Source organism: Convolutriloba macropyga, unplaced genomic scaffold (genome assembly GCF_964194025.1).
Source record: "Convolutriloba macropyga unplaced genomic scaffold, txConMacr16.3 SCAFFOLD_704, whole genome shotgun sequence".
Lineage (NCBI taxonomy): Eukaryota > Metazoa > Xenacoelomorpha > Acoela > Convolutidae > Convolutriloba > Convolutriloba macropyga.
Window position 1 is genome coordinate 39,455 of NW_027453622.1, and position 12,672 is coordinate 52,126.

At 32.9% G+C, this 12,672-nt stretch overlaps 1 protein-coding gene across 2 annotated transcripts in view; it reads right to left on the bottom strand.

Moving 5' to 3' along the window:
* The window catches only part of LOC142358421 (uncharacterized), a 73,964-nt gene that overhangs the window by 25,845 nt on the left and 35,447 nt on the right, over nt 1–12,672 (bottom strand). For both annotated transcript variants that reach the window (XM_075409823.1, XM_075409824.1), the window contains exons 7-8: nt 12,472–12,596; nt 11,393–11,631 (exon numbers count right to left, since the gene is read on the bottom strand). In XM_075409823.1, coding sequence (XP_075265938.1) covers nt 11,393–11,631; nt 12,472–12,596 — 364 coding nt within the window. The remainder of the gene's footprint in view (nt 1–11,392; nt 11,632–12,471; nt 12,597–12,672) is intronic.

Consider the following 12,672-nt stretch of genomic DNA (forward strand, 5'->3'; position numbering starts at 1 on the left):
ATACAGACATACTATATACTTTTAATCTAACTGAACCACTGGGTTACTTGATAAATATTATACCAACTAATATCTTATATCAAAATGTAACTAAAGATAGAATAGAATATATTGAATTTCAAATTAAAGATGAGCATGGAAGACCTATAGACTTTAATGGCGATGTATTAAGTTTTACTTTACATTTGATTTATACTTATACTTGTACTAAGACTTAGACTTATCTGCGAAGCAGTTTCCCTGATACTAAAACTAAACTACAAAACTCTCCGATCCCAATTAATTCTTAGTTTACCATTAATATTTTTATTTTTAGTTATATCAAGGACAATATAATTATAAGGCTCTTTCCATAACTTATTACATATATTAGCAAAATCATTATAACTAAGTTCAACATTATTAAAGAAATCTTGATATATCGATGCTAAGACTTTACCTCTCTGTTCAAATAAAATAAATAGATTACAGTTCTCTCTGACACTCTGCCTATCCAGAGAGAACAGGTTTTGATTAAGATATATCATAATGCAATTATTATGTCTACCTCTACAAAAGTATTCATTAATAACTGGTTCTTTGGCTCTAACATCATCAGATATCATTAGTTTCTTTAAGTATTTGAGTAGTTCATCAGGAGATGGTAAATCTTTTATATCTTTAATAAATTCAACATCTGCCATTGGGTTTATTCTTTCTATACCATGGTACTGATCACCAGTAGGTCCAATGATGAATAGCTTATCAAAGTATATACTAGCTAGAATTAGTTTTTTTAATAAGGTTGTCTTACCACATTCACTAGGACCAGATATTATATATCTAAAGTTATCTGGGACTGCGGCTTCAGTAATTATATCATCAATATTTAGCCATGAATATAGATCAACATTTATGTTTACAGATATCGGTGAATTTGCAAAACAACTGTGTTGAACCGCTTCACGGTTATTATTAGTAGGACTATTACTAATGCTATTACTATTACTATTCCTATTAGATTTACTCCTTTGATATTTTTCATCAAATAGATATATAAAATTATCATTATCATTATCATTATTAGCAAAGCTACTTCGTAGATCATTATCATTAACATTATCATTATCATTATCATTTCATTATCATTAACATTATCATTATTAGCAAAGCTACTTCGTAGATCTTTATCAATGACAATATCACTATCATTATTAGCAAAGCTACCTTGTAGATCATTATCATTATCACTAACATTAACATTATCATTATCATTAACATTATTAGCAAAGCTACTTCGTAGATCATTATCATTATCATTAACATTAACTTTATCGTTAACATCACCTCTACTACAATTCAAACAAAAACACTCATTATATATTCCTGGATATTTACATTGATTAACTAGAATATTCAAAGCACTTTTAATTCTAAATCCTCTATCAATAAGATAGATCATGTATAAACAATAAGCCCCACATTAAGATTCATCATATTGTTGTATTTTGTCATTAGAGCCTAGATCAACATATTCTTCTAAAAATAAAGGTGGAGTTTCTACAACAAAACTATCAAAGTTATATGTTGGACAACCTTCTCTTCTTATAACTAAAACCCAATGTGTATCTTCAGTTGGATGTAGATTTACAATAATGTTGAAGTTAGGATCCCTGATACTATCTGGAGTTTGATCTCTCATTACAATTTCAATTGGTGTTAGACTTATATCTTTACCTATATCTTTTATTCTGATATCACTCATAGCATTATTATCAATATTAAATTTATTATTGAATTCCTCAAAAGTTAGGATGAGCATTTTTATATAATAAATTTATTAAATCTAAGTCTAAGTCTAAGTCTAAATCTAAATCTAAATCAAACCTATATTTATTATATAAAAATGGAAACAGGTAGTGCAGTTTTTATTTTTATTATTATAATTGGAATTTGTTATACAATATATGATTCAAGACCAAGTAAATATACAAAACTAGAAGAAAGCTTTGGTGTATTTATGAATAGGAGTCTAGTTAGATTTGAATATGAAAAGTCACCACTACATACTATTGTTTATGGTGGAACTGGAACGGGTAAAACATATTTTATTAGACAATACTTAAAGTTATACTTAGACCATGATCAAGTTCAAGATCAAGTTGAACATCAAGTTCAAGATCAAGATCAACTTCAAGATCAAGTTCAAGATCAAGTTCAAGATCAAGTTCAAGAACAAGTTCAACATCAAGTTCAAGATCAAGATCAAGTTCAAGATCAAGTTCAAGATCAAGTTCAACATCAAGTTCAAGGTCAAGATCAAGTTCAAGATCAAGACCAAAGGTCCATAGTTATAGTTTGTAAAGATGACAGAGACTGGATAGATCCTGGGTCTAATAAGTTTTATACTGGGTTTAATAAATGTGATATAAATATGATCACAAAAAATAATATGCATAAATTTCAAAATTGTGTAATAGTACTTGATGATATGGGTGATAGGTTAAATAAGGATATAGGTTATTATTTTACTGAAAGTAGACATCATAATATTCAAATGATTGTAATGTGTTACAGCTCAAATAATTAATACAGCAAGAATGAGTTGTGATACTATTTATTTAACAACTTATAATGGACCTGACCTATTTAAAAACTTTAATGAGATATATAAGTGTGAACATGACTTCAATAAAATAATTAGTGAATTAAATAGTAACTATTATAATTGTACAGATGGAATGTCAGATGAATTTCGTTATGGTATAATTAAATATATTAAACAGGAAAATACTTTTATTATTATTAGTAGTAATATAACATTGATATATGATTCAAGAGTTGGTTTCCTTGATTTAAAAGCTCTTAGTTTAAAAAATGATATAGAAAGAGATGTTATAAATAAACTTATAGCCTATATGAAACCACTAATGATTAATGCAACAGATAGAAATGTTATTAATCATGATAATTATCAGTTTTATTTTAATAAACTTCTTACTTTAAATAATATTAAAATTCAGAATGATGTTTTAACAAAAGAGATGATTAAGGGAAAGGGTATGAAAATTTTATCAAATATTGATGGAATTATAGGCACAGGTTTATTTATATTTAATTTTTTTTATCCTAATTCAATATCAAGAAATGCTGGAACTGTAGCAATGGTAGCAAGCACAATGTTGAGTAGAGTAGATACATTAGTTAAGGTTGGATATGGAGAAGAGTTGGAAGGTGAAACACGAAGCAGTTATACTGATCAGGGAAGCAGTTTGGTAAACCACGAACTTTGTTCGTTTATTGATCAGTGTAACTGTGACTTCGTCAACGAAGAGATGGGAATTCTGAATAGAAAGGGGGGAAAGTTTTTAAACAAACTGTATATAAATAATGAAGAATTTAGAGAAGAGATTATAAATTTTGTTAAAGATAAAAAAGAATTAGAACTTGATTTGATCTTAGATAAGAGATGTAAAACTAATACACTCAATACTTTAGGAGATAAGTATTTAGCAGAGTGTATCACATCTAAAGATAATACTAAAGATTTAATTGAAATCATGGCTAAATATTATCCACAAAGTTTGTACACCGATTCTACAGCATAGCTAATATTATCTGCGAATTTGCAAAACAACTCCGTTGAGCAGTTTGGTAAACCACGAACAAAGTTCGTTGGAGAACCACGAGCAAAGCTCGTTCACTGATAATTTTATCTATTAAAAATGCTTTTACAATGTTTAGAGTGTAACTATAAATGTGGAAACATTGCTGTTTTAAAATATCATTATTAATCATTTCATAAAGATAAAACTGATAAATGTATGTGTGGTAATATAATATTAAGTGGTATTTGTGCTAATGATTTTTCCCCATGGGGTTGTTCTTTAAAAAATGAATCTAGTTCTAGCTCTAATTCTAGTTCTAACTCTAGTTCTAATTCTAATTCTAATTCTAGTTCTAACCCTAGTTCTAGTTCTAACCCTAATTCTAACTCTAGTTCTAACACTAGTTCTAGTTCTAGTTCTAGTTCTGGTTCTGGTTTTAACCCCAGTTCTAGCTCTACTTCTGGTTCTGGTTCTATCTATGACTATAACTCTAATTCAGATCCTAACCCCAATCCTAACCCTAACCTTATCCCCAACACTAACCCTAACCTTATCCCTAACCCTAACCTTAACCCCAGCTCAGAAGCATTAACTAGATGTTGTAATAAGTGTAATTATATAAAACCACTAAATAATTTTGATGGGGGTAAGTATACATGTAGAAGTTGTACTTCAGCTAAAGTTAATTGTCCATATTGTACTTCTGTTGTGAGATATGATGGAATACGGGCTCATGTAAAGAAACAACATCCAGATGTAGAATTAACTAGAGGATTCAGTAGAAATTTAACAGAAAGATCAGCGGAGCTGGTTCCTAGATCTGATATTACCCAAACTGGGGAAAGTTGTTCATGTAAATACTATAATTTTGTATCATTTCTTATTAATAATGGAACAAATATAGAAAAAATAAAAGAAAATATAAATTTATTGAAAAGTATAGATAATTTGAAATAAAAAGTATAAAAAATAAAAAAATATCAAGAAAGAGGGATTCACTCTTTAAGAGCAAAAAAGAGCGATCTTTTCTACTGGGGATCACTCCGAATAAGAGTGAATCACTCTTAAAGAGTGAAATGTAAATTTTGCTTTGATTTTTTGATTTTTTGTTTTTATTTTTGATTTTAATTGATTTTTTTATTGAATTTAGAGCTAATATATAGTAGTGGATAAAACAAGGGATTCAACAAACAGTAAAATTTGGCCCGATTCGACATGCGCGATTAGCGTTAGGAGAAAGGGACAAATTTTACTGGTGGTTGAATCCCTTGTTTTATCCACTACTCTTGAGGTGTTCAAATTAAGGAATAGTAAATCGTGCAAAACAGAAACCCTATTTGAAAGGGTATCGGATCAAGTGACAGGAACATTTTCAATCTGTATAAAGACCAGATGACTGAAAATCTCAATCCAAAGTCTAACAGTGCCCCGTTTTCAAGCAGAGTTTGCAAACCGCAGACGTGTTGGAGCTCCACTCCATGATCCAGCATCTATGATTGCCAAGAAACTTATAAAAACTATAAACAGATTTAAGAAAATCTCGATTGCCAGCAAAATAAATGTGAAAACTCTTATGACTACTATCTGAGCTTGTCGCCGAATGGAACGACACTCTCTGACAACCAAAAATGGCTAATTGACATGCTAACAGTTATATTTTTTAAAGCAAGTGCAATTCAGTCGGTTTTTGACTTTCACATTTATGTTCTAAAAACACGCGTTTTTTTTAGCAGAAATCTACAAAAAGAACATCGATTTGCACAATATCCTTAACTAGATTACCTCATCATTGCATTTTAATTCATTTAATTGTTTTTTTCTTTCTTCCTACTTATTTGTGGCTGTGGTGCAGATCGAAGCAATATCGTCAAACAGCGATGAGGGTCTCGTGAGTAGCAATTCCCAAAAAAAGTGAGCGAATTAACCAAGGAGGTTGGTTTTTTGCGCTCAAAAACCGAACAAAAAGAACAAGAAATTGCTAAACTGCCGGAAAATTAAAAAACATTAACAATCACCTGCGTTCTCAGGAATGGTATTCCAGGAAAGATTGTGTGCTTATTTCCAATCCCTCATTTGAAGCAAGGAATAGTGCAGACGTCATCCGAGACACTTTGAAATTTTTTCACAATTTTTTTGGATTGAAAATAGATTATAATCGGATAAAAGCTTGCCACCTATTACCCGGTAACAATGCCAAAACAACTTCCACTGTTATCTGTAAATTCATATTCTACCAGGACAAAATTGATATGTACAAGAAACGCAGGAGTCTACGAAACAAAAAAAACTTTTTGAAAAAGCTAAATATATACATGTACGAGTCGCTGCCTGAATGTGAACAGGAAATACGTAACGAGGCACACAAGCAAGACATGGTTACGAGCACCAACAATTATGTTTTCTCAGTTTTGAGTCATGATGGAAACGAAAAAAACTAACTTTGTCAAAGTACAAGAAGTTGAAGAGTTGGACAACTTAGATGCCGTTAAAAAAGACAAATAACTGACCGCAACAGCGTCGAAAAACTATCGCCACAAAATAAATGCCACTGCTTCGGTAGAGAGTAGAGGAACATATACAAACTTAATACACTAACTCAACATTTTGTTTTGATTGATTTCAGTGAACTTTCGATTTCTTTCTCTGTTCAGAAAAAAATTGATTTCTCACGGGAAGATAAATACATTGGTAGGAGCGGAGCAACAATTGATTAATAGCTGTATATTGCCAAAAAAATTTTCAGGTTTCTACGACCTAACATTGATCTCCGCTGGTGCCTTTCAACCTAGTTGCGATCTCCGCAACCTGCAAAGGTTGGAAGAACGGGAGTTGAAGCCTACTAAAAACTCACCGATCTCCGCGGAGCTATTAAAACAAATAAGAACACTCTAAAAATATCAAATATGTGATTTTTTTCAAATTTTTTATTTCAGATATACTTTCTGGTAATTTCCTAAAGTTCCTTTTTTTGTTTGGTTTTGATTTTTTTGTTTTTTTTAAACATTCATGCGCGGTTAGGATGAGATGCTGAGAAAAACCAGTCAGGCATAATGCTAAAAACGCAGATAAAAGAACTTATGAAAACTTTAGAAAACAAGGACACTTCAGGTAAAAAAGCAAAGGAGTGGATACTTCTTCAAAACATACGTTCCTTAACAAAAAATTTTGATGAAATCAAACTTTTTATTAGTCAAACAGTGGTTGAGCACGTGGCAATCTGCCTCACTGAAAAGTTGTTAAAAAATAGCTTTGAAAGCGATTGTTTTTTTCTACATAACTACCTCAAGATAGAAACATCCAACAGAAAAAATAGAGGAGGTGGTGTTAGTATTTTTGCACACAAAAAAGCGAAAAAGAAAAGAATTGCATCAGTTGATAGAAACAGTCTGCAAGCTATTAGTTTGGAATTTAAGTTTTGCGATAAAACACACTTAGTGACTTGTGTATACATTCCGCCCAATGCCACAAAAGCAGAAACCTTTGAAAAACTTTCTTTTTATATTGATCAAATAAGTATAACACCCAGTACTCTACATATCGTGTGGGGACCTAAATGTTAAGTTTCTTAAGAAATCGGCAAAATCGACTCTAATAATTAACCAGATGGAAATGAATGCTTCGGCTCTTGTAGACCCTCAAACTGCAACGCGCGAAACAATTAGGAGAAAAACTTGTATTGATGTTTTTTTACAAATCTTAAATCAAAAAGTTTTATTGAGAAAATCAAAATCAGCGCCCATTACACGGTGGGACTAGAGCTTGTAAAAAGAGAGAAAAGTTCTGAAAGTGTTCAAAAACTGAGAAGAAACTGGAATAAACTAAACGATGATCATCTCCTTGTCGAGCTCAACTCTTTTCTCCGAAAAAAATTCAATTATTGAGAGGCCAATTATTAACAAGTGATACTAACCGGTGTGCAGAGATCGTACATGAGAAACTGGTTGAGGCACTCAAAATTTTTTTACTTCTAAAGCCATCAAAGCAAGGCGCCAAGAAAGACTGGATTGACAGAGAATTAAAAAAAAATGCTCAGCTAAAAAAAGCCAACTCTAGAATCGTTACTCTAGAAGCGTAGAAACACAACACTGCCGACGCAATTGTTGCATTGTTAGAGGATATCAGAGTGAATAAACAAAGTAAAGCAAGTGAAATCAAGGTTACTTTTTTGTAATTGAAGAAAGCATTTGATACTGTCGACCAACGCATTCTCCTAGAGAAATGTTCACATTATGGTTTGAGGGTCTAAACTTTGAGCATAATAACTTCAGTCCTGCACAATAGAACACAGGTGGTAAAAGTGAATGGAAAAATTTCAAAATCTAGAGAAGTGTTGTTTGGAGTAACGCAAGGTTCCATCCTTAGACCGCTGCTGTTCATTCTTTATATCAATGAAATTTCATGTAAACATGAAAACAGTACAGATTATCTTTTTGCTGACGATACCGCTATAAAAACTATTGGAACTTCAAAAACAATAGATAGCAAGCATCAATTGGCTTTGAACAATGTTCAGACAGAAAAAGCCAGTGAAGACGACTTCTCACTTTACGCGGAAAAAATAGACAATGTGAAAAGTTTCAAGTATTTAGGCATCATTCTAAATCACCGCTTAAATTTTTCCGAACATAGCAATATTATCCAGAAGAAACTGAACCAGTTCACTGCTATGTTTTATCGTCTTAGAAAATTCCTAAAAGTATCGCATATGATAAGAGTCTATAGGACATATGTACAGCCAATCTTACAGTACAGAGTCCTAGCTTATGGGTTGACGACAAAAAGTATTTTACAGCCTATTGATATCAAAGTAAACAGACTGCTGAGAATAATCTTATATCGATATTTGTAAGCTGTATACTGCTGTTTAACTCCAAGAATTTTGTTTTGGTTTTAGTTGAAATTTTTTTTAGACACATAGCAAATCCTTTTCCCTGCATAAACCCAGCAAACTCTTTTGTTTATCTTCCTCACAAAGGCGCCTGAAAACGATCCATAGGGGTCAATGGTGTCCTTTCGGAGCGCATGTGACATTTGAGAATAAATAAATTAGGTAAATGCCCTTTTGTATCATGCGTAATCCGTAAAAATTTTATTATTATTATATAGTATAAGTAACTTTTAATCAGAGCCGTTCAGAAAACTATGTTCAGCCATAAAACAAGTGTCTGCATACCACAAGTATATTCGGTAATTTATACTACTATTCTACTACTACATTACTCTACTATTTCTTAAATGTCATTGCGTGCTTAGTGAGTTTTTTTCATATGGCTGAAATTTTAGCTTTCAACAGAAACTCACAACGTTATATATATTTTTACAAGATGTTCTTTATATAGGACTTGCTTCAACGTGAGACTGTTTATCAATCTATTCGTCACTGATTTGTGGCCTGGTGAAACAGTCTGGGTAGGAGGCATTCAAAATGGCAAAAACTTCCTTCAAACCCGGAAGTCATCACTTTGGCAATCGGATGTATTTCTGGACATCATTATATGATTAAGCCAGTTTGAATTCTGACTAGCTTAGCGGTCACTCAATAAACAGGCGATTAAGTCTAGTGATATTAGGTTTTCAGCTGCGTAAAAAAGACTAGGGACAAATACAAAGTCACAATTCGTGAGTAAAGATTATCGCGATTTATTCTCAACGTGCAAAATAGTTTAAATATTCTTGAGATCAATTATGCTCAATTTCAGTGATCAAAAAGAAAGATTGCATTATTGAATTCCATAATCCAACTGTCTTAAACTTTACTCTTCAAGCAACCGTTTTTTACAAAATATACAGCGAATTTTATCCAGCTCCACGGTATTTAAACAGCGATAACATCTGTACGAGATGGGTTCCACTTTTATTCCTCCGTTTCTTGGGTTTGGTCTTTCCTTAACTTTGATTTGATTAATTTCAATTAATTGGTTTTCTGTGTCTTTGGTTCCTTAAATTTCTTATTTAATGAACTGTAACCTCCTGAATACTGATTAGGCAGTTTATCAGGGGTAAAAAGCTGAAGAAAACGAAAAGTTTGTTATGGTGATTTGTCTTCTTCTTAACAATAGAGTTCACGAAATGGGCTCTTGGCTGTGAACAGGTGTCGGTATTATAAGGACTTTAAATATAGTCTAATAACAAAATACAGCAATTCAATTAGCATCAAACAATATGCCCTATAGCCTGCAAACAAATAATGATAGTTTATTAAGTTTAACACAAGCATTCTCAAATTCTGAACAATACAAAGAAAACAAACTTTTTTCAAACAATGTTGTTAAGTAAAGTATTAAACGTTGGTACTTAAAAGTAACTAATACAACTAGAGTTATTCTTCAGCTAATAACCAATTGTTGAACTACAATCCAACAGCAGCAATAAATCCAAGCTTCTCCTTCGATCAATCAGACAAACTCTATCCGAAATTTTACACTCAACTTCATTGACTATTAAGAGTCTCCCGCTCAATGGCTCCAGCATATTAACTCAGAGACGGTCAAAACTGATCGCCAGATTCTCAAATGCAACAATATCGACAAACTAAGCCAAAAAATTTATATTTATTTTGCTCACGGTTGTCAATTTTTGCTTAAAATATAAGCCATTTTATACTTGGTGGAGCAAACATATTATTGCACAAACAAAATAACGGTCATTATTGCACAAGGACTTCAATTTTAAAATCTGCTAATTGTTGGTTTACTTATAATAAGAATGCGGTATTACTCTGGGGCATGTCGGACGCAAAAACGTACTTTAGTGTATGTCAGTCAAGATGGACCAAATCACTGAGCGAAAAAAAGAACTATCCAAGCAAAAGGCAATTCCGGGTTTTGATTACATAGGAATGTTTTGGGATTACGGGTCGTTTTCCGTCTAATCAGGCTTTGGCTCAAGACCTTATACCAAGACCGTATTCATTTTGGTACGCCTGGAACTGAAGAGTCCCCTGGATTGACTCTAAAATCCTTTTTGTCCAGCTTGATAAGCATAATGGGAGGTAAACTACTCTGCTTTATATATTACAAGAGATGAAAGGAGATATCTTGATCTCTTTACTGCTTCTTTCGTCTTATAATTCTTCACATGAAAACAGGTCAATGAGTTTAGTCTTTTTTTTGATTTTAGTCATTTTCAGTCATCTTCATGATTTTATTCTTTATGATAACAATATATCTGATAGCAGTATGCACTAGTGTTCAACCAAGATTCAGCTGACTTACGCCAATTCGTTCAATTTTCTTTAAAATATCGGGGACTTCAAAGAAGTGCAGGTAAATTAAGGATTTTGCTCTCCTTTTCTCGTTACACGCATTTCTGAGTTCAATCAACTTGATTGGTTGTTTGTTTTCTAGAGTTTTGTTTGCTTTTGAGGGTTGCCAGACATTCACAGCTAAACTGTTATCTCTAATTAGATTGCCTAATTTTCAATTGGCCTCAAAATAAATTTCACGCCTAAATAATCAACTGCCAGAGTGCGGACTCATTATTTATGGTTTTACATGAATCAATATTCACTTATACAGCAATTTCGACAATTTTTCGGCAAAAAATTTTGCCCCTAAGTAAAAATTAAAAATGTCGATAACAAGTTACAATTGCTGAAATCTCATGTAGACATCAACTTTGTCCATTCCGTTCCAGATGAAAAGTGTTTGTTTCCAGACTTTCGTGCTTTTGTGACCAGACTTTTGTGCGTTTTTTCAACATTTTATTTGTTTGATCTGGACATACTTGATATAAGGTCAGGCTCATCAGCCTGGGTGAGCCCTATAAATGTCTTTTTGGGGTGGGTTATTTCAATGACGCTATACCTCATATTTGTGACCCATTTTAGCCACAGTTTCCTTGTCTGCCGTAGTGTACCACCTGGTTGCAGCTGGATTATTCTTGGCAATGTGTGAGAACTCAACATACTCCTGGTACTGGTCAGTCTCAGAGGGAGACACCCACTTGTGCAGGTTGTTCTTCCATGCGCATGTCTCGTCAATATCAAACAGACAATCAGCAACCCCGTCATTCAGTTTGCTTCTCGTTATCGACACGTTTTTACCTAGATTTGGGCACAGTTCAATACAGTTTAACTTTTTTTGCTTGATTTGGTATCGGTATCAACTTAAAAAACAGCTGTATTAGTCCTTCGACGTCTTTCACGTTTTTGAGAGAAATATTTACAAAGTGAGTTTCTTAGAAATATTTTAGATTGGAAATAAAAGGTTTACGGAAGATGGCTGTTAGTTCAAGATTAAATTTGAAACTTTTTGAAATGTGTTATCGGAATATGAGAATAAACAAATACGAGAAAAAGTGACTTTTATACATTTTTGAAACACATGGGTATAAACGATGAGCAAACCGGAGGTTAATCGGGATATGAGTCACTGGCGAGGTTTCTAAGGAGGATCTGAGTCAAAACAGGCTCATGTTGGTCTTCTTTAGTTGAACTAGAAAATGCTGCTATTTGGCTTTAAGAAAAGCTGTTAAAGATATTTGTTTGAAATGTTGGAGCGTTGAGTATTGAAAATTCACGATTATTACATGCTGAGCAATTTTGGTTGAGATGGGTTCACAAAGGCTGAAACCGTAGACCAAAACGACCCTCGGGTCAGACATGTTCTCAGTCATTGTCCAGACTTTCGTTAAAAGAATCGTTCGAATATGTAATTTGATCACAGTATGCACTATGATCTGCGCTCGAACATGATCTGATGAGGGACCAATACTAAAGAAAACTTAAAAAGTTCAGAAGGGGTATCCTTGTGTACTAAAATTTCAACGTCGAGCCAATGCTAAGAAATCCAGTCTAACTTGATCGATCACTTCGCCATTGGACCTGGAACTGAGCAATATCGACTTTAATGGGTAATACGAAAAGTCATGAAGGGGAACTGACCATCAATGTAGTTTGTCGCAGGTTTCGGGCAGAAGAGCTTCTGGCTCTCACTCACGTTGTTCTGGATTGGTTCAAAACAGGCAGCCAGATACTGATCGCTTTTGTCACGCGGACAGTCATCAACCCTAAAAGCCATGAACAAGTATTTGATCTTCGTATACAACAATCATAAGTGATTTCTTAGTACCCAGGTTGAGGTCC